The sequence below is a fragment of the Pelmatolapia mariae genome, linkage group LG8, assembly GCF_036321145.2.
Source record: "Pelmatolapia mariae isolate MD_Pm_ZW linkage group LG8, Pm_UMD_F_2, whole genome shotgun sequence".
Taxonomy (NCBI): domain Eukaryota; kingdom Metazoa; phylum Chordata; class Actinopteri; order Cichliformes; family Cichlidae; genus Pelmatolapia; species Pelmatolapia mariae.
The window spans coordinates 79822-106004 of NC_086234.1; the positions used below are offsets into that span (position 1 = coordinate 79822).

Sequence of the window (26183 nt, forward strand, 5' to 3'; positions counted from 1 at the left end):
ACTCCCTTCTCTCCTAGGTACTTGATGCAGACTTCAACCCCAGTCTGGTGGGTCACTCAGATCCATCCATATAAATGTTGAAAACTCTTCCATGGGAGCCATCCATTTCTCAAGATACTCCAGACATGTACTGAACATCCTTGAACATCAGCACAGAACTGGTCTTACCAAGTCCATCTCTACACTTTTGTGCTAGTAGTCCCTTAACTTTAAGAGACATGAAGTTTTGTTTTGTTTTGGGTTTTTTTTTTTTTTTTTGCTTTTCTTGTTTTTTAATTTTGCTGAGAGAGAAAGAATGTGTTTAAAGCTGGAAACATCTGTATCATCCTCTCAATGCCTGGGAGCTATGACAGCAACCATGTCTTGCTGTGAGAAACCATTGCTCTGTATTCATTATCAACAAATTCAACTGTGTAAATGTGGAAATACTGATAGATTTTGAACATGATGTTCTCATCGTCATTGTCCTACCGCATGATGAACACATATTCAAAAGGTGTGGTGGCCATGCCACACCAATCACATTCTTTTCTGAAGAAACTTCTTTAAATTGGCGAACAGATTCTTTCCTCCTTAATCACTACTTCATTTCCTCCTTCATTGGATTCCTCCATAATTGTGTTGCACTTGTCTCCAGTAAAAACAACACATTTTTCAGACAATTTGTTTTTTGTGTTTCAGTGAGGTATTGTGCAAAGGTTTCTGCTGTCTCATTTGCCGTGTTTCTAAACTCAATTCATTTTGTTTGCACGCCACCATTCTTCCAGTCAAAGCACTGAATTATGTTTGGGAATATTTTCTCTGCTCCATGGTTACTTCCATCTGTAGAAATGCCACAGTACTGGATTTCATTAACAGCTTCTAAGAGCTGTGTTGGAGTCTGGAAATGCTTTTTTTTTAGCAACCCCCAAAAGTTGATTCTGTTCATCGGGACGTAGCGTTTTCAGTGGGAGAAACGTTTCGTCATTATCCAGGTGACTTATTCAGTCTCAGCTAACTGCAGGTTTCCCCAATCTTATAAACAGTACATTTGCATAATGACTGAAACCAGCCCACTGAAGGAACAATGGGCTGGCCCAGCCCATTGTTCCTTATCTCAGTCAATGATTGTGCAAAGCTCTATCCTCGTCTTTGAGGTTAGGATTCCTGACGAGGCGGAGTGCCTCCGCAGTTGTTCTGGGACTTTCAGACTCACTAGTTTTCTCTCCAGTGTCGTTGAACTCTTTGCTTCCTACCTTCCTGCCAGGCTTCTTCTGTACTGTGTGGCTGTTTTTGAATTCCTCGATCATGCTTCTCACTCTAGTTCTTCACAGTCGACAACACTGCAATAACTTTTTACATGCATCTTTGTGAGCATCAACAGTTCTTTCTCTGTAGTCTGATTTCTTTAGTTCTTGGCATGATGCTGAAGTTTTTAAACTGAGTGTAAATCGGATGTCAACTCTATTTTGATTTTACAGCTTTGAGTATTACAAAGGTAAAGCCCATCGACGGCTTGTGCTAAGGACCCTGATTATTTTTTCCTGATGCTCTGCTGAAAAAGCACCTTCAACAAATTTCATAGTGCGGCTAATAATTTTGTCCTCACCTGTGCTATAGTTATTTACCCCAGTAAGAGGTGAAAGAGCTTGTAGTACAAAACCCCAGGCTTTACCGTTACCTGGATAAGACCAAATCCTGCTTCTTCTCAGTCCAATCTTCTTTTTATTTCCCTTTTCCTTGTATAGTCAAAATGACATTGTTCTAAATCAACTTAAGCTGTTGTTTAAAAGATGTAAGATGTAAAGAGTCTCCAGTTTTAGGAGAATGAACCTGATCTTAAACCTCGCACTCCGCGACACACTCGATACATCCCCCCAGAAGCTGGACCATGGAAGGTGTCAGGAACGGACCTGGACCTGGATCCAAAACCAGAAGAAGGCCGAGTGCCATTTGGATTTCTACTTAAAATAGAAACTCTAAGTGTCTCTGCTGTTTGCTCGCTGAAGCGCTCTTACTTTAGTGTGAATGATGAAGATTTCATCACATTCAGGAAACAGACATCTCTATGGTCAGTTTTTCTCTTCCTCCTTTATTCATGCAGCTCTCATCACATCTGGAACAATTTTTTTCATTCACCAACAGAAACAACAACAACAATGACAGACACGCCACTGCCACGGTGACCTGTGTGCACCAGGACTTCATGCTCTCTATGCTGGCTCCGGTGCACCTGTAAGGACGGAAACATGTTCAACTGCTACAGAAACACACTGCACGACACAGATACCATTTTTGAGCCTGGCTTCATGCTAGACTAACCAGCTGCTGTGCAGATGAAAAACAACATCTTGTTACTATAGCAACAGCCTGCCACAAACATGGTTGCCATGGGCTGCGTGGACACTTGTGAGCTCACTGATGCTAACACTTCCAGGATACAAAAAGTGTAAAAAATACAAAATGAACTTTGTACAAGTCTAACACACTGTTAAAAATCTGAGGTCATCAGAGGACAAAGGTCAGAGGTCATGGTGGATACTTACAGCAGGATCTGATCATGGAAGTAACCCTAACTGATGGCTCAGCATTCGCCCCGGTGTTTCACTCAGTGTCCAAGAAGGAGAAAAGTGACCTTTATGTAAAGTCCAATGAAAGAGTCAGAAATCCTACTGAGCATGTGCAGTCTGTGATCAGATCAAGCTGTAGTTGCTGTAATGATATTATGTGGCTGTGCTAGCCTCCTTTAGGAGGTGGGCTTTGTAGGGATTGCTACTTGCAGGCTATCTGGATTTCTTAGCACCATTCACAGCCAGAGAAGAGAACATCTGCGTGAATCTGAAGGAGTTTAATTCTGATTCGGAGATTTTCAGAACGTCATTAAATGAATGAATTAGAAGGGCACTCAGACAGGCCTGAGTCCTGTCTAACAAACAGGAAGCAGAAGCATTTGACACAACCAGCTGTCAGAGACAACAGCTGAAAACAACCAGAGGAGCTTCCACCTGGAACAGAAACCTAACCTGAAAGGAGTACTGGTGCTACTGCGACAGTTTTCTCATGATGAAGTGGCATGACCATGTCCTGCTAATCAAAGAGCACTACAGAAAGCACAAATGTTTGGTTATACTTCTGCTACTACGACTGAAACTACAACTACTGCATTTACCAGAGCTGATAGAACAGATGGAGTGACAAATAATGACATGAAGATGAGAATACCAAAAACATTCAGTACCATGTTTCTAGGGTGTAGTACTAGTTACACTAACACTGTAGGGGTTGCTGTTGGGCTTCTACTGCAGAATGATTCAGTAGGCTAAAGTATTATAGGGTCATAGTTCTAGGTAAAGTACTATTATAGAATAAAGTATTTGCTGTATGGTGTAAAACAGTCGTTATGTAGTTTTAGGGCAGAGTACTAACAGCTCTAATGCTGATGTGGTACTTAGTGGTAACTGTGGGGTTCGTATTGGGTTAAATACTAGCTGAAGTACTAATGGCATAGAATTTATAACCCATCCTTTATGTCAGGTAGCTTTAGTACTTGTAGAAGTACCACTCTGTCTGATGTAATACTTGTTTAGTAACTTGCAGTCTCAGTTGTACTTGATGCTTTTATATGCTGGAGTACTGCTAGCTTAGAAACGTGAAGTAGTTCAGTGTAAGCAGGGCTTACTGGTATTTATCGAGTTGTATTGCCATTTTCTACTAGCTGAAATACTACAGCTTTATAAAAGTACAATTAGATGAGTCAGGAGCTTTCAATTTAGGATTTAGTAGTTTAAGATTTTAAGACTAGCTGTAGGGTTGTTTGGAGGGTTGCATTTGAATTCATGATGAAATATTACTATTATGAAGCGCTAGTAGTCATTGTAAGGACTGTTGGACAGTCTCACAGCGACTGCTTCATTCTTCCAGTTTTAGGATAATGACGTAATGTTGGATCGTCCACCAGGAGGTGCCACAATCCTCTGAGCAGAGCGCCGTGGTATGTGGTCATCAATCTGAGTTCCTGGACAGAAAAACAAGAAGATGATCATTTCAGTGTCACTGTTATCTTGTTTTTTATTGCTATCCTTACACTGGTCAGATTATTGACCAGAAAACAGCAGACGTGATTTGGTTTCCCACCTGCGAGGGTGAATCCCGACTGGTGGAGATTTCGGGGGCCGGTCAGGGTTTTTGGACATGGGGGCCCCCTGGTGGTCGGGGTGGGTGGGACTGATTTAGTCATGCTGATGACATCATGGACTGGACCATCGTAGTTTCCACGGGGGACACCGCGAGCTTCGGCCATCTGAAACGGGAAGAAATAAACCTCCAGATTACTGGATCATTTAGCCTATCGGACAGGTGGAGGCTGTTACCATGCATCTGTCACTAACTACCTCTCAGCGACGGCTAACTGCCGGTTACCTTGCTACGGGCTTTGATCCTCTTGTACACGATATCAGGAAAAGCCTTCCTGGGAATGAAGCGTCCTGAACCTTCGGTCACATTGAGTTTTCCGTCCTCCAGAAGAACTCGTCCGCCGCTGATCACCACTGATGCCACTCCCCGAAACTCCAAACCCTCAAAGATGTTGACCTCTAGGTTCTTCACACAGGAAATTGATCATGATGAGAAGTTTTGAAGAGGTTTGACCCTAGATGTAAATGATTGATAGCGGTGTTATTACCAGGTTGTGAGTGTTTGCAGAAACGATTCGTGTCTCCTTCGGATTCCAGATGACAATATCAGCATCAGATCCAACAGCGATCCGACCTGAGTGTACAGAAGCATCAATCCTTAAAAAACAGATAATGTTTGGGGAAGAAAGGGCTGCAACACTTTGTAAGATTGTTCTTCAGGACGGCTGGAGTGTTTTGTGATGTAAAGCCGGTATGTCAAACTCATACACTGGGTGGACTGATCCAAAGAAACTCTCTTTTCTGTGAGTGTAAAGAAGTTTTAACCATGCCAATCTCTGAGATATCGAATTATTAAAAAGAGCAATTTTAGCAGTGTATCTCAATTTTTCTGGATGAAAAAGAAATGCTGCTGTAGTAAATGAAAGAAATTTGTCAGCACATCTCTTTGGGCTTAAATTGTAAGACATACTTGTGAAAAAAATCTGGTAACTTGTTGTCCATTGTCACTGAATTGTTTATTTATTACATAATTACTTTGAGCTAGTATGATTCATTAGTAGCAAAAGTTGTAAGACTTGTGAAAATACAGTTAACACTCATAAAAGGTTCATATATATATTTATTCACATTTTTCAGTGCCATCCAATGAGGTGGCTTGGAGTCTTCACCTGACCTATCCTATGTTTGACACCCCTGAAATTTGTCCCAGAAACATGTCTCCAGTATTTATCTGGAGTATTTATCCTTTACAACATTTACCTGTGACTGACGTCATACCTTTTCGTGGATACATGCTGAAGAGCTTTGCAGCATTGGTGCTGGTTACTGCAACAAACTCATTCTCATCCATCATTCCAGTGGCCTGAGAAACACAGTGGAAACAGCATGAATGCTGGAACTCACAGTAAAAGCAGAGGGATGGAGGAGGAGAATCAGGGTGGGCGTGCAGCACATTCACACTGATGATACCATAGGACTGAGGGTCAGGGTTCCAAGGTCAAGTTTTCTTACCACTGCTCTGTCCCAGACCACCGACATCCTCTCCTCGATGCCATTAGTTCCCTCTGGGATCAAAGTGAAGTTGTCTTTACCGACAGCTTTCTGAGCGGTGGAAAAGCTGGCCTGAGCGCTGGAGGTTACTTGGAGGTCTCCACTGGAAAACACACAGCAAGCACCTGTAAGGGTCACCTGTGACATCTCAATGGTTCAGGTGAGGGGCAGCAATGCTTACCATGCTAACAGGGAGGTCAAGTACTGCGGAGTCGAAGGATCAGGGTTAAGGGGCGGGCTTGTGACGAAGGCAGCAGCTATGGCCCAGTCTTTGGACCAATAATGGGAGCCGTCGGTAGCCAGGCCAGCTGTGATTGGTTCCCCGTACACCACCATGCCTGTGGACAAAGAGGTTCAACTTTAGGGCACCAAGTTGCTTTTAAAGTAACAGTACCTGAGGCTGGGGATGTTGTTTATGGTAACAAGTTACCCCAGACCTGTGTGGAGTCTGTCAAAGTAAACTGATCCTGGCTTAGGTGACCCCTTTCTCTGTATGACTTGAACATGGTGGTTAGTGCACCAAAGGAAAAGCTCAGACAGCTCGACATCCAGTCCAGAAAAATGTAAATGTTGTGTTTCAGGACAGCTGGAAATCCAGAGGCTCCTGATCCAAGCCACAGGTGTGGCCAGCGACAACTCTAGAAATTGGCCCCAAACTACTGACAGTCCAGAACAGTCACTCAGACCTCTCTCAGAGTCCAGGATTCCTGCGTGAACAGGAGCAGAGGGTAAGTGGCTGGTTTGGCAAATGAAGGAGACAAATGACCAGATATGGAGGAAGCCCAACGTCACAAACGTTCAGAGACTGCCTTCTTCCAGTATAAATAGGAACCGGCTAACGACCAAATCACTGCTAGGTGTATTAATCAGATTCTGACCTGAGAATGTCAGAATCTAAGAATGTGTTTAGTGGACAACCATACCTTCTGACCTGGGTGATAGGTAGCAACAGCGGTACACCGAAGGCTGTCAGGAAACTTGTTTTGTTCTTTTGTCCATAACAGGGCTGCTCGAGTGGCCCTCCAGATCCTGCGGCAATGACGGACATGAAGTTGAACAGAAGGAAATCTCACCTTCCAAAGTTGGAAACAGACATAGCCCAGAGACACTTCGAAAGATGACAAACCCGTAGCAGAAGAAGTCAGCGAATTGTGAGCAAATTCGATCCAAGAAATCAGTTGGCTCCAAGTTGCCTTATTGGAGGATGCGAGACACTGAAGAGCAGCCTCCAGCTCCTGACTTTCCACCTGCCCATTAGTCTGTGGATGGAAACCAGAAGACAAGCTCACCTGCTCGTCTCTCCAGACTCGAGATGTAAATTGTGGGCCACGATATGACACAATGTGTTGAGATATACCGTGAAGTCGGAAAACATGGTGCACCATGGGGTTGAGCAGCTTCTAGGGCAGACTGGAGTTTGGAGAGGGCAAAAATATGTACAGCCTTTGAAAAATAGTCTATGATGGTGAGAAGGACTGTTTTACCCTCCGAGGGAGGCAGACCAATGATGAAGTCCACTGGGATGTGAGACCAAGGTTGTTCCGAGGTTGTAAGAGGGTGCAGGAGGCTGGCTGGAGGTGAACTGACAGATTTGCTACCAGGCTTCTTTGATCAAGGACGGCCACCAGAAGGAGCGTTGAAGAAGAGTGATGGCGCGGTTCTTACTGGGATGGCAGGCCAACTTAGAGGAATGGAGCCAGTGGATGACTCATTAATGGATGTTGGATGGAACATACAGCCGGTTGGGTGGACCGCCACCTGGATAAAGTTTATCCCTTTTGGCAATTCAGATCAGTGACTTCATCTTGGACGTGAGTGTAACTGAGAGAGAAAATCGGGCTTTACATTCCGAGAACCTGGTCGATGAGTAATTGTGAAATTAAAGCCTGGGAAGAAGGCCCCCCTGGATTGAAATCTAGTATATCATCTCGGTAGACAAAGAAGAAACAGTTCAGGAAGTCACGGACCACGTGATTAATTAGGGATTGAAACACAGATGGTGCACTGATTAAACCAAAAGGCATTACGAGGTATTCAAAATGTCCTAAATTTTTATTAAATGCAGTCTTCCACTCATCCTCTTCTTTGGAGTGAGATGCTAGGTGTTTCGCAGTTTAAAGAACACTGTTGTGCTCTGTAGGAATTCAACATTCAAACTTGACGTTTTTTAAGTTTTGTTTTTGTTTTTTCTCTTGTTATTTCAGTTATATTTGCATCTTCGATATAAAATAAAAAAATAAAATCTATCTAAAAGGGGGAGACAGCAGTGGTGGGAGTGGATATTTGTTTTGGATGGTGATATTATTTAGACCTTGGTAAGTGATAGATGGACAAAGAGACTTGTCCTTTTCTCTACAAAAAAGAACCCTGCACCTGCAGGAGAAGTGGAAGTGCAAATGATGCCAGCTGTGAGACCCTTGGTAATATATTTTTCCATGGCATCCCATTCAGGTTTGGTGAGACTGTAACTATGACTTGTAGGTAGCGAAGCTATGGGAAGAAGGTCTATTGCACATTAGGTGGAAGTGAAATGGCCAGATCTTTACGAAAAAACTGAACAACTGAAACCTGAGGGACCGATGACAGATCTGGGGCTTCACTAGGTTCACGTGTGAGGCTGGAATGAATGGGTGGAGTGGTAGAATTCAAACTGTTTTTGTGATAGAAATTACTCCAGGCAGAAACCGAGCATGCCCAGTCAATCTGAGGGTTCTGTTTAGCAAGCCAAGGGTGTCCTAAAACCAGAGGAGAGACCTGGGATTGACGAATAGTTGTTAATATGTTCAGCAAAAAGGAAAGTTTGAAGCCTAATCTTAAAAGTAGAGATAGTGTCTGTCTCCTGAATCCAAACTGGATTTTAAATACTCTAGGAACAACAAGTAAGCCTGCAGTGTGAGAGCGAAGTGCTCTAATAGGGTGATATGGTACTACAAGGTCATTAAGATAAGATGGGGTCTGATTATTTAAGACCTTGTAGAGATGGGTGAGCCGGGAAACAGGAGGACCACCAGCTGAGCTCAGCATTCACCCTCTTACAAAACGATGACTCTGAAGGCTCAGGACCCCAAATAAGGGTCTGAATGAAACCTGTTAAATCTGGATTAAAGGCCAAAAGGACGAAGCTGACGCCCTCACCTTTCTTCCTGGCTTTGGCGATGATATCAGCAGCAGATTTGCTCATCACCTTGGTAACGTACAGCGGGCAGTTGGACTGTTTGGCAATGGTGATGGCCCGATACACTGCCTCAGTCTCTACCTGAAGCACACACAAAAACACACACACATCAGAAATATGCAACATGCCAACACATCAGCCACAATCTGCACAGAAGTGTGTCTCAGGTGTGCGTACCTCTTCTGAGTGCGATATAACATGTCCTTCAGGTCCAGTAATGCCAAGACAGAGAAGCCTCTTCTGCTCCTGAAACACAAACCAGTTTATACCAGTTAAAACGTATTTATACCAGTTAAAGCCTGGGGTAACCAAACAGTGAAACTGAGCATGAACCTTATTCTCCAGGAACAGCCAAATGATAAAATCAAAGGGTGTGAGTCTGTTTGTTGTGTTAAAATCTCTCTCTGCCATGTCATTAGAGGATGTCACACTCTGGAAGGAGGCAGCAGTGTACCTACAAGCTATTTGTGAACCACACCCAAACCATAGTAGTGGTTCGCTGCAGGGTGTCAGACCAGAGAATTGTTCCCCTGTTCTGAAAAACTTTTTTTTGCACCCCAGCTGTTGGGTCTGTTCCCACAAACCCCGCTAGTTCTAGAGACTTATTCATCATGAAAGAAAAACAAGGCAACAGCGTTCAATCGATTACTTGCGCAAGGGAGGCCTCATCTGTGTCCAGCACGAAAATGACCCCAAATCCGGCCTCCTCTCGCTGCCTTTTATTGAGAGACAGTTCACACAAAACACAGCAAAGCAACGGCCACATGGTTCTAAGGCATTATATGTATATGTGTGAACTTCTGTATGTAGGTAAGAATGTGTGTGTGTGTGTGTGTGTGTGTGTGTGTGTTACCTCCTGCTGACCAAAGGGTCGTAAACGCAGGAAGTTTACATCAAAAGAAGCAGATCTTCCAGATAGGATGTATCTGCAATAAAACCTCCCCCAGCACAAAGTGGTTAGAGGTGGTTAGGATCAAAGGAATGGCTTTGATCCTACTGCTTGAACTAAGACTGTACAAATTTAAGAAACACAATGGCAACATTCAACAATTAGACCTAACACCAGCTTTAAAGGCGCATTATGATAATGGAAGCTGTGAATGTTGGAGGAACTGTGGCTATGACACAGCACACCACTACCATATACACTGGGTTGCAAAAGTATTCGGCCCCCTTGAACTTTCCCACATTTTGTCACATTACAGCCACAAACATGAATCAATTTTATTGAAATTCCACGTGAAAGACCAATACAAAGTGGTGTACACGTGAGAAGTGGAACGAAAATCAGACATGATTCCAAACATGTTTTACAAATAAATAACTGCAAAGTGGGGTGTGCGTAATTATTCAGCCCCCTTTGATCTGAGTGCAGTCAGTTGCCCATAGACATTGCCTGATGAGTTCTAATGACTAAATAGAGTGCACCTGTGTGTAATCTAATGTCAGTACAAATACAGCTGCTCTGTGACGGCCTCAGAGGTTGTCTAAGAGAATATTGGGAGCAACAACACCATGAAGTCCAAAGAACACACCAGACAGGTCAGGGATAAAGTTATTGAGAAATTTAAAGCAGGCTTAGGCTACAAAAAGATTTTCCAAGCCTTGAACATCCCACGGAGCACTGTTCAAGCCATCATTCAGAAATGGAAGGAGTATGGCACAACTGTAAACCTACCAAGACAAGGCCGTCCACCTAAACCCACAGGCCGAACAAGGAGAGCGCTGATCAGAAATGCAGCCAAGAGGCCCATGGTGACTCTGGACGAGCTGCAGAGATCTACAGCTCAGGTGGGGGAATCTGTCCATAGGACAACTATTAGTCGTGCACTGCACAAAGTTGGCCTTTATGGAAGAGTGGCAAGAAGAAAGCCATTGTTAACAGAAAACCATAAGAAGTCCCGTTTGCAGTTTGCCACAAGCCATGTGGGGGACACAGCAAACATGTGGAAGAAGGTGCTCTGGTCAGATGAGACCAAAATGCAAAACGCTATGTGTGGTGGAAAACTAACACTGCACATCACTCTGAACACACCATCCCCACTGTCAAATATGGTGGTGGCAGCATCATGCTCTGGGGGTGCTTCTCTTCAGCAGGGACAGGGAAGCTGGTCAGAGTTGATGGGAAGATGGATGGAGCCAAATACAGGGCAATCTTGGAAGAAAACCTCTTGGAGTCTGCAAAAGACTTGAGACTGGGGCGGAGGTTCACCTTCCAGCAGGACAACGACCCTAAACATAAAGCCAGGGCAACAATGTAATGGTTTAAAACAAAACATATCCATGTGTTAGAATGGCCCAGTCAAAGTCCAGATCTAAATCCAATCCAGAATCTGTGGCAAGATCTGAAAACTGCTGTTCACAAACGCTGTCCATCTAATCTGACTGAGCTGGAGCTGTTTGGCAAAGAAGAATGGGCAAGGATTTCAGTCTGTAGATGTGCAAAGCTGGTAGAGACAGACCCTAAAAGACTGGCAGCTGGAATTGCAGCAAAAGGTGGTTCTACAAAGTATTGACTCAGGGGGCTGAATAATTACGCACACCCCACTTTGCAGTTATTTATTTGTAAAACATGTTTGGAATCATGTATGATTTTGGTTCCACTTCTCACGTGTACACCACTTTGTATTGGTCTTTCACGTGGAATTCCAATAACACTGATTCATGTTTGTGGCTGTAATGTGACAAAATGTGGAAAAGTTCAAGGGGGCCGAATACTTTTGCAAGCCACTGTATTTTGGGATTGTAAGAATATTAAGAACTACTGGAGAGACGTCCATAAAGTGATGCAAAACATCTTTAGTACATATTTAGCCTGATTTCAAATCTATATTTTTAGGATACATAGCCTCAGACATAAAGTGTCTGAGGCTGCTAGCTGCAAGTAAAAAGGCACCGAACAAAAGATGGCTAACATAGGATCCACCAACATTAAACAGCTGGATTGATGTAACTTTTGAGATGTATAAGATGGAAAAGTTTACTTTTTTAGTGAATTTTGAGTATGAGAAATTTGTAAAACACTGGGGAAAATGGCTCCGCTATGTGAGTTCTATAAGGCCAGATATCGCTGATATTCATCACTGAAGGAATGGTTGTTTAAATTTTTGTTTGTTTTTGTTTGTTATAATAACATGTACTAACACTATGTCACCATCTGCTACTGAGTGTGTTGGCTTTTCAATTGCTCTCTCTCTGGATATATATAGTTACAAACTGTATCTGTCTTTAGATATGTTTGTTTGTGTGTGTTTTTTCTTTTCTTTCTCTTTTTTCGTACCTGCTTGAAGAAAAAGTACTTGAAGTGATGGCGGTCACCCAGACTACTGTACATATATGAGTCTTAGAACAAAGGAAGCCATCAAATAATGTACATTTTATTTTATGCATAACTTCAATAAATACTTAAATAAAAAAAAAACTTTTTTTTGCTTCTGACTACAACACTTAATTCAGTTCAATTTTGTTTTATTTACATATCGCCAAATCACATCAACAGTCACCTCAAGGCACAAACAGTTACAATTTTATGTCTCCAGCTTCTGTTTGCATTATGCTCATCCTCAGTTTGGACTAATTTAACTGATTCAAGCCAACTGTGAAACACCAACTTTCAGTTTTCTGCTCTTTATTAAATGAATAATCAGAGTTTTGCTCAATTACCTCATCAATGATGTCACCATTCTCAGCATGGACCTGCGCGATGGCTCCGAGATCACGGAGGACACTGAAGGCCTCATAGAGCTGAAACCATGACAACGGTAAAATGAAAGCAAAACTAACAAAAAGAAACAATTAATGAGAAGTTACTCTGTCTGCACACCTGAGAGTCGGAGCTCTGGTACTTATCTTTGTAGGCCATGAAGAAGAGGAAGGAGTTCACACCTGAAACACAGAGTACTGCAGTTTATACTCAGCTAGACTACAATTCGCCCTCTGCGTCTTGTGATATCTGACTATAATTGATAATGAGTTTATTGATTATTGCTTGGCAATCTTGACCTTTGTCCTTGACAAGTGTCTCCAGCTCCTCGTACAGCCCCTCGTGCCAGCGGGTGATGTCCACATGGAGGGAGAAGTCGCAGCACGCCCTTTGCTCTGCCGCATCTTTCCACTGGTCGAATGCCGTTAGTAAACTAGTCCCCGGCTCCACCAGCACGTGGTCCACTGCCAACACAACCAGCTTACCGTTAGCACATCACACTGAGGCCAGATGATATTGATCGAGTATTGGTTACTGACTAATGGTGGTGGTTCCTCCGGCCAGGGCGGCTCTAGTTCCCTGGTAGAAGTCATCTGCCGGGTTCAGGCCTTTCTGCGGTGAGTACAGGTTTGTGTTGGCGTCGATTCCTCCGGGGATCACCAGCTGACCATATGCGTCCACCGTTTTCACGCCGGACGGGACAATCAGGTTCTCGCCGATCTGTCTGATCAGGACACGACAGGAAGTCCGAGGTGTGATGGTCAAGCTAACATTGGTGTAATTATCGATTAGAATATGTTCACTCGACTTCTGACTATAGGAGTAACCTGATGAAATATACTTCGCTGTGTTGTACCGGTGCTCGATGAAGACCACTAGTATACTTACAGCAGGGGTGGGGAACGCCAGGCCTCGAGGGCCGGTGTCCTGCAGGGTTTAGATGTGTCCTTGATCCAACACAGCTGATTTAAATGGCTACATGACCTCCCCAACATGTGTTGAAGTTCTCCAGAAGCCTGGTAATGAACTAATCATTTGATTCAGGTGTGTTGACCCAGGGTGAGATCTAAAATCTGCAGGACACCGGCCCTCGAGGCCTGGAGTTGGACACCCCTGACTTACAGTAAACTGGTCTTTTGGATTTTCTCGTTTTCACTTCTGGTAAGATGAGCAAGCAAAAGGTTAAAAACAATGAAGCAGATCTAAGAACACCCTGGGAGAAGACGACTGGAGCTCGGGATGGCCAAAGAAGAGAAACCAGCACTTCATCTCTGACTTTTTTAAAGACGAGGAAGCAGACGAAGGACTGCTCTGTCAGAGACTGAGCTGTGATTGTCTACAGCTCAAGATGATGCTGATTCTCTGAAGTAAAGAGAGTTTAGGAATAAAACTTTGGAAGATAAACTTTTGCTTGAAGACGTCATGAAGAACACCCTAAAGCTTGTAAATTGACTTTTCTACTCTTTCTGAGCACTTTAAGCCTTTTTTCTATGTAACATTTACACACATTCATACTCCAGTGGATGCATCAGAAAGCAGATGGGGGTTGATATCTTGCCTAAAGCATGCAGGCTGGAGCAGATGGGTATCAAACCACCAACCTTCCAATTAGTAGGTGACCTGCTCCACCACCTGAGCTACAGCCGCCTCAAGTGGCAGAGGCTGAAGGACCAGATGTGCTGGTTTTTGGATAAAAATGGACAAAGGAGCTGCTCAGTGTGGACAGCTGATTCTTCTGGAGAGAGCACCACGACGGGATGAAGAGATCCTTAGACCACACTGGGAAGGTTGATTATGAAGATTCTCAAACACAGGGACAAAGTGAAGGCGATTCACACCGACCACAAGAAGAAACCTGACACCCAACAAGTGAGATTTTATGCAAAAGTAAATTAAATGAAATAAAGAATATGTGTGAAGAACTCAGTGCAGTCCAAACAGCTGGAAACCAGTTTTCAGATGCAGCCTTTAGACTGAAGGTCAGTATGATCCAAATTCTGATGTTTTCATGGCCTCTTAAGAACTGAGGTACAAACTTACAATGAATAGAAAAAGGGTTTCTATGTCTGCATCCATCATCCACTTCCTGCTCCCACAGACATCTGCTGAGAACAGTTTTATCATCATGTCAGAGGTGCTGCCTATCACAGACAAACGTGAGCAATGACTCGGATGAGAACATCTGGTTTGACACAAAGATTCAAACGTTTCAGGAAGAGCTCAGAGAGACGCAGAGGAAATGATTTGTCAAGAAACTCCACTGAAGCTGCCTCTCCTGCTCTGAATCCAGGGTGTCAGCATTAGTACAAACGTGAACAAATATTGATGAACTTTCAAGATCACAGCGAAATTTGGTCTTCTCAATGACCAAATGTCCCCCACTAAAAAAAAAAAAACTAATTACAGAAAATACATTGCAAATGCTCCATCAGAGGAACCAATAACCCCAATATATACCTGAAACATTGACCTTTTTGAGTCAAAGAACACTTGGTTTTAAACATGAAGGTCTATGTTCTTCTTCAGATGAGGAAAATGTTTTTTCTTCAGTGAATTTGCGTGTTTCATTTACCATGTGTGGAACACGAGGACATGTTTGTTCCTCTTTAAATCAGAATGATTACACCAGTGAGAAAAAAGAGAATATATTTACTTGATGGTCCCATCCTCAACATAGATATCAGCGTAGAACGACTGGTCGTCATTGACAATCTTTCCTCCTTTGATGATCAGACGGTCGCCCTGGAAACAGAGAGGATGGTGCATAGATCATAGGAAAGAAGCTTCTGACTGCAGATTCAGACGGGGTCGACAGGAGAGGCGTGGCCACCAAGTTGAGAACGCTTTCTTTGAGTTAGCTGGATCCACAAGACCTACAAGTCAGAGTTAGCAGCTCCCACCACATTATCATCTTTCTGGTAATGGTGACTCTCTGCTTTAGAATTTGAGCCCGCTCATGTTTAAAGAGGCATTTCACAGGTCACGTGACTCTTCTGCCTCACAAACTGATCCTCGTTCAACTTGTCCTTATTATGTTGGGGGTGGGGCCTATTTCAGCTACCATTGGTCAGGAGGCAGGGTCACAGTTTTTATTTGATTCCTGATGTTTTAGTTGTTTCCTGCCTTCCTTGCGTCCCCTTGTAGCTTCTGATCTAGTCTTTATCTCTGTGTTTGGCATTTATGTTCTTTCCTGTTTTATTTTGATAGTCTCATGTCTTGTATTTATTTTTACTTTGCATGTTACAGGTGTTTCCCTTCATTAGCACTCGGTGTGTCTGTGTGTATGAATAACATGCCTTTGCCCTCAGTCACCTCCTGAGTGCCCTATGCTGGGCCGCCTCAACAGCCTGAATGAATATTTATAATATTCATAACATATAAAAATGTATATTATATGATGTCATATTACACATATACAGTTATTATCCATGTAAGACGGGTAAAAACGAGTCTCCGGTTCTGAAGATGAAGCCGGTGTTTCTCTAGATTAAAATGGAGGCTGTGCTCTTTATTTACCCGTTGTCATGGCAAATCCTGGACGATGACCTCAGAGTGGACTGAACTCTGATCACTAATCTCAGCCGATTACCTGCAGTCACAGTTTTACAGATGTGCATCGCCTCTGACGAGGTCCCTGATTGGAGGAGTAGCTCAAAGAAAGCCTGGATTTGTTGAACTTGAACATCTGTTTGGTGCAATCCAATCTCGTGATACAACACAGAGAGTATGAAAGATGGAGGCTGCCACCCCAACGTCACCCACTAGACTCTAGATCATTTTTGTTTGTTTTTGTTGTCCCCGAAGTGACCAAATTTGGTCAACGGGGTGGAGCTAAGTTATCAGGCGACACCAGCTAGCTTGGTTTGTGCGTTTGGGTGATCGGCGAGCTGTCACGACTGTCACTGTCTACATGTTTTTAATGTATGCTAGCATCATTCAGAGCCAATCAGCTTTTAGCTGATGGTGACTGCACACCTGACCTTACAAAGGGAGATAAAGCATGTGTGAGTGCTGTAAACACTGCGGTCAGACTGTAAACAAGCTGCTGTGTGAATAAAGTTTATATGAAGCAGGAAGTAAAGGAGGTAAACTGGTGAGCATGGGTGGGTTTTATCGATTATCGAGTGTTTGATTAAAATGAACATTTAGGCCAGCTGTAATTTTCTTCTGTGGCCTGCAGCCTCACTCGGGTTTATCGCCCTGACGAAAGAATAAAAACAAAAAACAAAAATATGCTACGTGGCTCAAAGTGGTGAAACCGCGGTCCAGCAGTTTCACTATATCAATAAATACATTTACAGAAATAAAGTCCAGTATGGAGAAATATGAAACCACAGCAGATTAGTGTTTTAAACTAAAACACTTCAGACGCTCCAACCGTCCGAGCTCTGAAAGATCTGATTGGTTAGTGCTGGTGAGTTCATACCTGCTGATCTCTGCTCTGGAGCAGGTTAGGTCTCCAGCATCAGTTACCATGGTGATATACCCTGAATTACCTGGATAGGCCAAATGCTGCCCCTCCCACTGCTACAGGTGAGCAGGACGGATGAACTGTTTTTAAAAACACGTGTAAAACGTGGATCCTGTCACCTGACAGGTGAACTGAAACAAATCGAACCGTGCTGTGCCAGGACTGGAACTGGCTCAGGTTTTAACCCGTGCATTTTTATCGACCTCCCCTGAACGCAGCATGAAAAAACCTGTCAGCATCCATGACCTCTGCAAACCGAGCCGAGCCGAGCCAGGCCGAGGTAGACGTGTCTAATCAGCCCCGCCCCGCCCGGCCCGGCTCGGCTCGCTTCCCAGCCTCGGTATGCTTCTGACTGACCGGCGGAGCCGCAGCATCACCGGTTGGTTTTCCCCGGCTCGGCCCGGTTCGGGTGGACCTACCGCGTGTCTCGCGCTGCTCTTCTTGGCCTGGAACGACATCCCGATCGATCTGTAATCAGCTGATTGATCCGCTCACACACGCGCACAGACACAGCCAGCTATTGTTGCGCCCGTCGACACTGACGTCACGTTTCCGACAACACAGCCTGACACAGCTTCCGGTGGGAGCTTCAAAGTAAATCTCCCGAACGTGTCTTCTGAGAGTAATCAGAGTAAAAGTACGAGTATTGGAGGCAAATTAAGAAAAAATATATATTATTGACCATTTTTTTGAATAAAGTCGAAGTTTCGAGATGAGAGTGGTAATGTGGAGATCCAGTGTGACGTTAAACGGCTGCTGTAACACACTGAGGCGCGTCATAGCTCATAAACACAGGGCGGACATCACGGAAGCTGCATCTGTCACACGGAGGAGTGGATCTGTACAAATGAAATTGTTGGTCAGATGACAGGTTCTTGCAGCCTCGGGCAGTAAAGAGGACGGACGCTTATCACTACACGGCTCAATTTGTTCACTGACTCATCTACAGCAGTCAGTTTGCGTTGAAACAACGGTCATCTCCAAATTTCATCATTTTCCTCAGAATGATGTCTGGTTCTAGTTCAGACTAACAGCAACGAGTCAAAATGATCAAATGCTTTAAACTGTTTATAATGTTTTAAATGCTTTAAACTGATTTCTCTCCGAGTCCATCTCGAGTCTATGAACTGAGCAGATGCTGCTGTCATTACAAAACGCTGTGTTTTTATTAAATTAGGAGATCCAGTGACTAAACAAAGAGCAGGTTCAGCTCAGCTTTAACTTTTTCATCAACATCAACTTTCAGATATTTAAACTCAGGTTTTAGAGCAAATTAACAGCCTTTTATTCTGAAAGGAGATCATTAGACCTCTCGTCTTGGCTTCTGATTGGCTCTTAGTGTCAACTAGTGGTCACAGATTTATTAATCTCGTGATGTGAGTTGGATATTTTTTATTTGGATATAATTACACACAGTACAGAACAATAACACTCATGCTGCATGGCTGCTACCTACCAACAATTGCACTGTCCTTTAATCCTTTTAGTAGAACTGTATTTATACTTTTGTTTTATTAGTCTCTCTATTTTTATTATATTGTTATTTTATTCTGTAGAATGAATCATGTGTGCTAGTCTGCTCCAATTTCTCTGTAAGTACAACGACAGTAAAGGAACCTTTATCTGCTGAGGCCTGAACTCAGCCTGACTCTTAGTCTGTCCGTCTCAAACCTGCAGTAGAACGTATTCAACAAGAGCTGGTGATGTCCTGCAGACCCTTCCACACTGATGCAGCGTCGTTGGCTGAGAGCAGTTCTTTCAGCTTCTGGGAGTAAATCCTTTTAGTTGCTTTGGTCCGTGTGCTCCTGGTTTGTTTGTACAGGGCCCTGTCACTGCTTCTGTAGGTGTCCTCTTTGGCCCGATGAAGATGTTAGAGTTTAGGAGTGAACCATGGTTTATTGTTGTTGTATGTGCAAAAGGTCTTGGTTGGCACACACACATCTTCACAAAAACTGATATATGATGTCACAGTGTCTGTCAGCTCATCCAGGTTCTCAGCTGCAGCTTCAAAAACAGTCCAATCAGTGCAGTCAAAACAGTCCTGCAGTTCCTGCTTTGCTGCGTTAGTTCACTAATTCATAATAAATAAATGTAAAATAAATGATAAATGAATAAATGTAAAATAAGCTCAGCAGGCTCAAACACACAAACTTCCATCATTTGGATTGTGGTGGTTGTTGGTTGGTAGCTGTTAGCTTGTATTTGGTTTTTGGTTGGTTGGCTGTTGTTTGGTGTTTGTTGGTTGGGGTTTGGTGTTTTGTGGTTGTGTTTGGTGGTTGTTGGTTGGGGTTTTGTGGTTGTGTTTGGTGGTTGGTATTTTGGGGTTGTTCTTTGGTGATTGGTGGTTGTTGGTTGGTATTTCATGGTTGTTGGTTGGTGTTTGGTGGTTGTTGGTTGGTATTTTGGGGTTGTTTTTTGGTGATTGGTGGTTGTCGGTGGGTATTTCATGGTTGTTGGTTGGTGTTCGGTGGTTGTTGGTTGGTGTTTGGAATTTCGTGGTTATTGGTGGGTGTTTCATGGTTGTTGGTTGGTGTTTGGTGGTTGTTGGTTTGTGGTTGTTGTTTGGTGATTGGTGGTTGTTGGTTGGTATTTCATGGTTGTTGGTTGGTATTTTGTGGTTGTTGGTTGGTGATGGGTGGTTGTTGGTTGGTGTTTGGTATTTCGTAGTTGTTGGTGGTTGTTTCATGGTTGTTGGCTGGTGTTTGGTGGATGTTGGTTGGTGTTTTGTGGTTGTTGATTGTTGGTTGGTGTTTTGTGGTTGTTGGTTGGTGTTTGGTGGTTGTTGGTTGGGGTTGGGTGGTTGTCGGGGTGGGGTGGTTGTAGCTCAGGTGGTAGCGCGGGTCACCTACTCACCGGAAGGTTGGTGGTTCCATCCCAGGCTCCTCCTGTCTACGTGCCAAATATCCTTGGGCAAGATACTAACCCCATGTTTGCCTACTGGTGGTGGTCAGAGGGCCCGGTGGCGCCAGTGTCCGGCAGCCTCGCCTCTGTCAGTGTGCCCCAGGGCAGCTGTGGTTACAATGTAGCTTGCCATCACCAGTGTGTGAATGGACGCTTTGGGGTCCTTAGGGACTAAGTAAAACGCTATACAAATACAGGCCATTTACCATTTTGTTGGTTGGTATTTCATGGTTGTTGAAGTAAATTAGTGCGGTTTAATGATTGTGGTCGGGGTACCGTATCTGTGTGTGTGATTGATGAGCTGCTGATATCAGACTGATATTTCCTTGCATGTAAAGTATTTCTGCACAAGTAACCCCTCTTTATGTCTGTGAAGGTTCTCAGTCATCCTGGTCATCTTAGTCTAAGGAGCTTGGAAAGAAAAGCGTCTGGACTTCTTTAAGTTGCTTGAAGACGTTTCACCTCTCATCCGAGAAGCTTCTTCAGTTCTAAGGTCAAATGGCCGAGAGTCCCAGATTTAAACCCAGTGGGAGTATCCCCCCAAAGAGGGACAAAGGACCCCCTGGTGATCCTCTAATCACATGAGCCAAGGTGTGAAAGCGGGTGTGGGACCTAATCAACTTAAAGAAGTCCAGACGCTTTTCTTTCCAAGCTCCTTAGACTACGATGACCTGGATGACTGAGAACCTTCACAGACATATTGCCGTACATTTTGGGAGGAATACCCTTCAACTGGTGCGGGAGTATGAAAGGGAATCAAGAAAACTAGCGGATTATAGGAACCATCTCCGTTTCAACCTGAGATGCAGACAAAGCAGAGTTGTTCCTAAGAGCCTGTGCCTTGGATCCACTGTTAGGGGACACAGAGCAGACTTGATTCTACAGAGAGCACAAAATCACCTTCTAAGTGAAAGGATAAGACAGGTCCATTTCACTATAGATGCCCTCCAGATCAAGATCAGCCAGACTCTGCAGGAACTGGAACCCCTTCTACCCTCTCCAATCCTAGAAGAGGTTTACAAGTTTGTGGACAAGGCTCAGCGGGCCCAACACTCTAAAGGAAAAGAAAGACAATGCAGGAAATTCCACACCTTGCTTTCAAAAACCCACACTCCTCAGTCTGAATCTACACAACTCAGAGAAGAACATACACCTGAGGACAGTCAGGAAAAATGGGTGAAGAACTTTTCAGACCGGAAGCTCACTGAACCTGAAAAGAACGTATTAGCCAAAGGACTCAATTTTGCCATTGTTCCGCAACAGTTGCCCATAGTGGACCTCATCACAGCCACAGAAACTGCCATACGGATCAACAAATTATCACAGACAGAAGCAGAGCAAATCAGGATGAAAGTCTCAGCCACCCTCTCCAGTGCCAAAGTCCCTCCGTCTAACCTCACATTACAAGAAAGGAAGGCCGTCGCTTCCCTGAGCAAAGACCACAACATCACTATATTACCAGCGGATAAGGGAAGGTGCACCATGGTCCTAAACACAACGGATTATCACACAAAGATCACTACTCTCCTCAGTGACAACAATACCTACGAAGCCTTAAAGCGAGACCCCACAAGCAGCTACAAAAAGAAAGTTATAGCTTGCCTTCAAGACCTTGAAAGGGACAAAATCATCGACCGCCTCACATATCACCGCCTTTATCCAGGGGATGCCATACCCTGCATTTACGGACTTCCTAAGATCCACAAGGAAGGGGTCCCACTCAGACCCATAGTCAGTAGCATAAACTCAGCCACTTATAACATTGCGAAACACCTTGCTACCATCCTTGCACCTCTGGTGGGGAACACCCCACACCACATCAAGAACTCCACCGACTTCACCGACAAGGTCCAGAAACTTACCCTGGATCCAGATGAAACCATGGTGTCCTTTGATGTAGTCTCCCTCTTCACTTGCATACCCACCACGGAAGCAGTGGAGACTGTCAGAAAACAACTACAAGAAGACAGCTCCTTGGAAGACAGGACCAACTTCACACCCGATCAGATCTGCACACTGTTAGACCTCTGCCTCACCACCACATATTTCAAGTACAACGAGGGTTTCTACAGACAAAAACATGGCTGTGCCATGGGCTCCCCCGTGTCACCTATTGTAGCCAACCTTTACATGGAGGAAGTAGAAAGGAAGGCTCTTGGCTCTTTCAAAGGAAGAGTACCCAGCCACTGGTACAGATATGTAGACGACACCTGGGTCAAAATCAAAACACAAGAAGTGGAATCCTTCACTGCGCACATTAACGCCGTGGATAAAAACATCAAGTTCACCAGGGAAGACACAAAGGACAACTGCTTGCCCTTCCTGGACTGCGCTGTGCACATTGAAGAAAACGGCAACCTCAACATTGAAGTTTACCGGAAGCCCACACACACGGACCAGTACCTCCTCTTTGACTCCCATCACCCTCTGGAACACAAACTTGGAGTAATCAGGACCCTACACCACCGAGCAGAACATGTTCCCTCTAAGCCTGAGGGAAAAAAGAAGGAACACACACACGTAAAGGAAGCACTCAAAACATGCGGTTATCCTAACTGGGCGTTCATGAAGTCAGCAAAGATGCACAGAAAAGAAGATCAGACACCAGCGAGGGAGGATAAGAAAGACAGACGCAACAACGTTGTCATCCCCTATGTAGCCGGTGTATCAGAGAAACTCAGGAGAGTTTTCTCCAAGCACGACATCCCAGTGTACTTCAGACCCAGCAACACACTCAGACACAAACTGGTTCACCTGAAAGACAAAACTCCAAAACACAGACTTAACAACGTGGTGTATGCTGTACAGTGCAGCGAGGAATGCCCAGACCTCTACATTGGAGAGACCAAACAGCCACTTCACAAGCGCATGGCACAACATAGAAGAGCCACCTCCACAGGACAAGACTCAGCAGACCATCTGCATCTAAAGGATAAAGGTCACTCTTTCGAGGATGCCAATGTTCACATTTTGGACAGAGAGGACAGATGGTTTGAAAGAGGAGTGAAAGAGGCCATCTATGTCCACTGTGAGCGACCATCTTTGAACAGAGGCGGTGGTTTACGACACCAATTGTCTGCCATCTATAATCCAGTTTTGAGATCCCTTCCCAGACGCCTTAACGCCCACTCACATTCTGGGCCATCTGACCTCAGGAATTCACATGATAGGGTGGGGCCAGGTTTCACAATGAGCTCACCCGAAACCCTGGCTGATTAGGTCCCACACCCGCTTTCACACCTTGGCTCATGTGATTAGAGGATCACCAGGGGGTCCTTTGTCCCTCTTTGGGGGGATACTCCCACTGGGTTTAAATCTGGGAATCTCGGCCATTTGGCCTTAGAACTGAAGAAGCTTCTCGGATGAGAGGTGAAACGTCTTCAAGCAACTTAAAGAAGTCCAGACGCTTTTCTTTCCAAGCTCCTTAGACTAACCCCTCTTTAATACCTTAATATACCACACCTGAGTGTACCTGCTGCTGAGCCTTGTTTCAGGTTCTCAGTTCCTTTAGTTTTTAGTCAGTACTGTAGGGAGCGGCATGAGGATGCCCATCCCTAATATTTAGTTCGGTATCGTACTAAAATATAGCATTACCCAGGGAGGTGTTACTGTAGTACACTCAGTAATCACAGTACAGTGAATGAAGTCTTTAATTATTTATGTGATGAGCGGATAGAAGAAACAAATCTACAATCAGCCTCTAACTTCTGAGAGCAATTAATCGTTGTGATTTACTGCACGAGGGATGAGAACGTGATGTAACAGATCAAACTCAAAGATCTGCAATGCGTCCAGCTAACGAGTTCACATGACTCCATAAAGGACGAAGAAGCTCCAAGGATCTTCTGTGTGTGCCTGCAGATTCACAAACGTCCCATAATTTCCTTATTTGTTATTGTCGGTACACCATCAGACGCCACCACGGCAGGAAGAAAAAAAGTCCTCCTTATCCTGAACAGCAAGTCTGACCTCATGGTCGGTTGTATCGCCGGGTTTGTCACACTTTCAGTCGAAACAGTTTTAGTTTATCTTTGGACTGAACATCCCAGGAATATTTCCTGGTTTTTAGTCCTGTTTGTACATTGTTCCCCAGAAAGGGAATAAGTAATGCAATGTCTTTTTAAAAATTTTACTTCTAAAAAGTAAAGATAAGTGTATATTTTATGCCCAGCCGTGGTTATGATCTGAGGTTGCAGATATGAGGAGCTATTGGTGGTTTGCTGACGTCGTCTGAGTCACACTGAGGCAACTGTATCTGTGGGCCGTGTTTTAAATGCGCAGAGATAATGATGATCAGGTGAAGCATCCACATTTAAACTTGCAATCCAAAGGACCAAATTTGTGATGACCTCAGTCCGAACCCCAAAGAGTAGTGTGGGGGGGGTCTGTCTGCTGTGACCACGGGGAGGATATGAATTGCTGAATAATTATTTTAAAGTGAAACTGAATCGTGAACTGTCTGTGACATTTCACTAGAAACTGAAGTGGAAGGAAGAAAAACAGGAAATGAAGTGAAGTCTCCACAGCCTGGGGTCACACTAACCGTATGCCCATGAATGGCAGTATTTGTACTCCAACTTTGTAATACGATACAACGTTGTTCCAAGTCGTCTTATCAATGATGTGTTACATGACTACACTTATCTGTAACAAATGACTGAAGCAAAATAAACACTCACCATCTGAAGGTCGGTAACTCTGAGTTGTGTGAAGGTTGAAAGGTGAGATCAGCGGGATATGAGCATTACAAGGTTAAACAGAACTCACATTTTCAATTCACTAGAAATAATACAAACCTCTCTCTTGCCACAATTTTCCCGGGTGTGTCCAGATGGAAACGCCACCGTCCGTCCTCCTCCTTCTCCTCCTCCTCTTCTGGCGGCGTGGCCTCCATCTCGGCTGTGGGTGCGAGCGGCTTGGCACCGCTGCGGCCGCGGACCCAACGACTCAAAGTTCAGTGTCTTGTTCTCGAACGCTCCCTCGACATTGCAGAACATCCCGCCGTACTTCATCCGAGGACGAGGAGAGTCTGAGCCGAGCCTCGACAGGAGAGAAGAGCAGTCGTCCTCCGGGGAGCACCTCCTCTCAGACATCCTGGAGAGATGTGACCTGATCAGAAACAAGCAAGAGAAGAAAAGGAGGAGGAGGCGGGGAGGATGAAGATCTCAGACGATAAACGAACCGACAGGATGAGGAGGAGGTGGAGGAGGAAGAAGGAAAGAAAGGAGGTCATGGGCCTAAACTGAGATTAAGAGGGAGGAAGAGGAGAACACAAACCTTCAACCAATCAGATTCACAGGTTTGTCCTTTGTCTCCTTTTCTCTCTCAGGAGTTCATCTTTATTGCTCAGCATACACTCACACCTCCTCACTCACTGATCATCTCTGACTTTATCAGCTTTGAATCAGATGAAGGTCGGGACCAACACACACACACACACACACACACACACACACACACACACACACACACACACACACACACACACACTCAAGTCAGTGCTCATTACTGCTGATGCTCTGAAGTTGCTGCAGTTTGAACTTGATTTCTTTGGCTGTCAGATTTAGTCCATCTAATCACACACACACACACACACACACACACACACACACACACACACACACACACACACACACACACACACACACACACACACACACACACAGCCAGTGAACTGTAACAAAGTCTGTAGTTCATGTCCACATGAAGCTCTCATCTTTGAAAATGAAGTCAGAGTATCTGTTCAGAGTTCTTAAACTGAATGCAGGGCGACCGCAGTCAGGAAGTAAACAAAGGTTGTAACAACAAACATCAGGTTACTGGATGATCCAAACACAGTAAAGAAAAAAGGAAGAGAGAGGGAGAGACGGCTGAAACTACTTCATGTTTAAAGTGAGTGGAAGTTTCTGATGAAAATGTTCAGCAGGATCTTTGGAAATCTTCATCAGAATGTAAAATAAGATGCTGACTCTTCTGCACAAACACAGAGAACCTTCGGAACTAAGAAAGAATCCTCCCAGGATGGCGTGAAATGCAACCAGAGTGGGCGGGTCCACCTTTCCTCACTTAATCTTCCACTCCTCTCACTCATGAACACCGCCCCAAGATACTCAAATGTTGGACTCGGACTGCAAAATAGGCCATGACTATCTTCACTTTCATTTCAATATCTAGAAACCGCATGGCTGTTATCTTTTCATGTCTTATGAAAGTAGGATCTGATATTGTGTGTACTGGGACAGATTTGAACACCAGGACCAGAAACTTTCA

General features: G+C 44.2%; 1 protein-coding gene across 2 annotated transcripts; it reads right to left on the reverse strand.

The window, feature by feature from the left end:
* Positions 1-2051: 2051 nt before the first annotated feature.
* On the reverse strand, positions 2052-25030 carry dpysl4 (dihydropyrimidinase like 4). 2 transcript variants are annotated; one of them, XM_063482314.1, is made up of 15 exons: positions 24710-25030; positions 15195-15283; positions 13081-13265; positions 12841-13005; positions 12662-12723; positions 12502-12582; positions 9016-9084; positions 8799-8919; positions 5845-6001; positions 5625-5766; positions 5391-5475; positions 4661-4746; positions 4399-4578; positions 4114-4279; positions 2052-3994 (listed from the first exon to the last, which is right to left on the reverse strand). In XM_063482314.1, the coding sequence occupies exons 1-15, from the start codon at positions 25004-25006 to the stop codon at positions 3903-3905; spliced, it is 1977 nt and encodes a 658-aa protein (XP_063338384.1). In that variant the 5' UTR covers positions 25007-25030; the 3' UTR covers positions 2052-3902. The 2 variants fall into 2 exon arrangements, with proteins under 2 accessions (XP_063338384.1, XP_063338385.1); XM_063482315.1 differs by lacking the exon at positions 24710-25030 and adding an exon at positions 17432-17562.
* Between the last annotated feature and the right edge of the window lie 1153 nt (positions 25031-26183).

Coding starts and splice junctions, on each gene's coding strand:
- dpysl4 (XM_063482314.1), bottom strand. CDS start 25,006: ATGTCTGAGAGGAGGTGCTCCCCGGAGGACGACTGCTCTTCTCTCCTG. Junction 4,747..5,390: donor CAGCATGTATCCACGAAAAG/GTATGACGTCAG, acceptor CTGTACACTCAG/GTCGGATCGCTGTTGGATCT. Junction 4,579..4,660: donor CTGCAAACACTCACAACCTG/GTAATAACACCG, acceptor TCCTGTGTGAAG/AACCTAGAGGTCAACATCTT.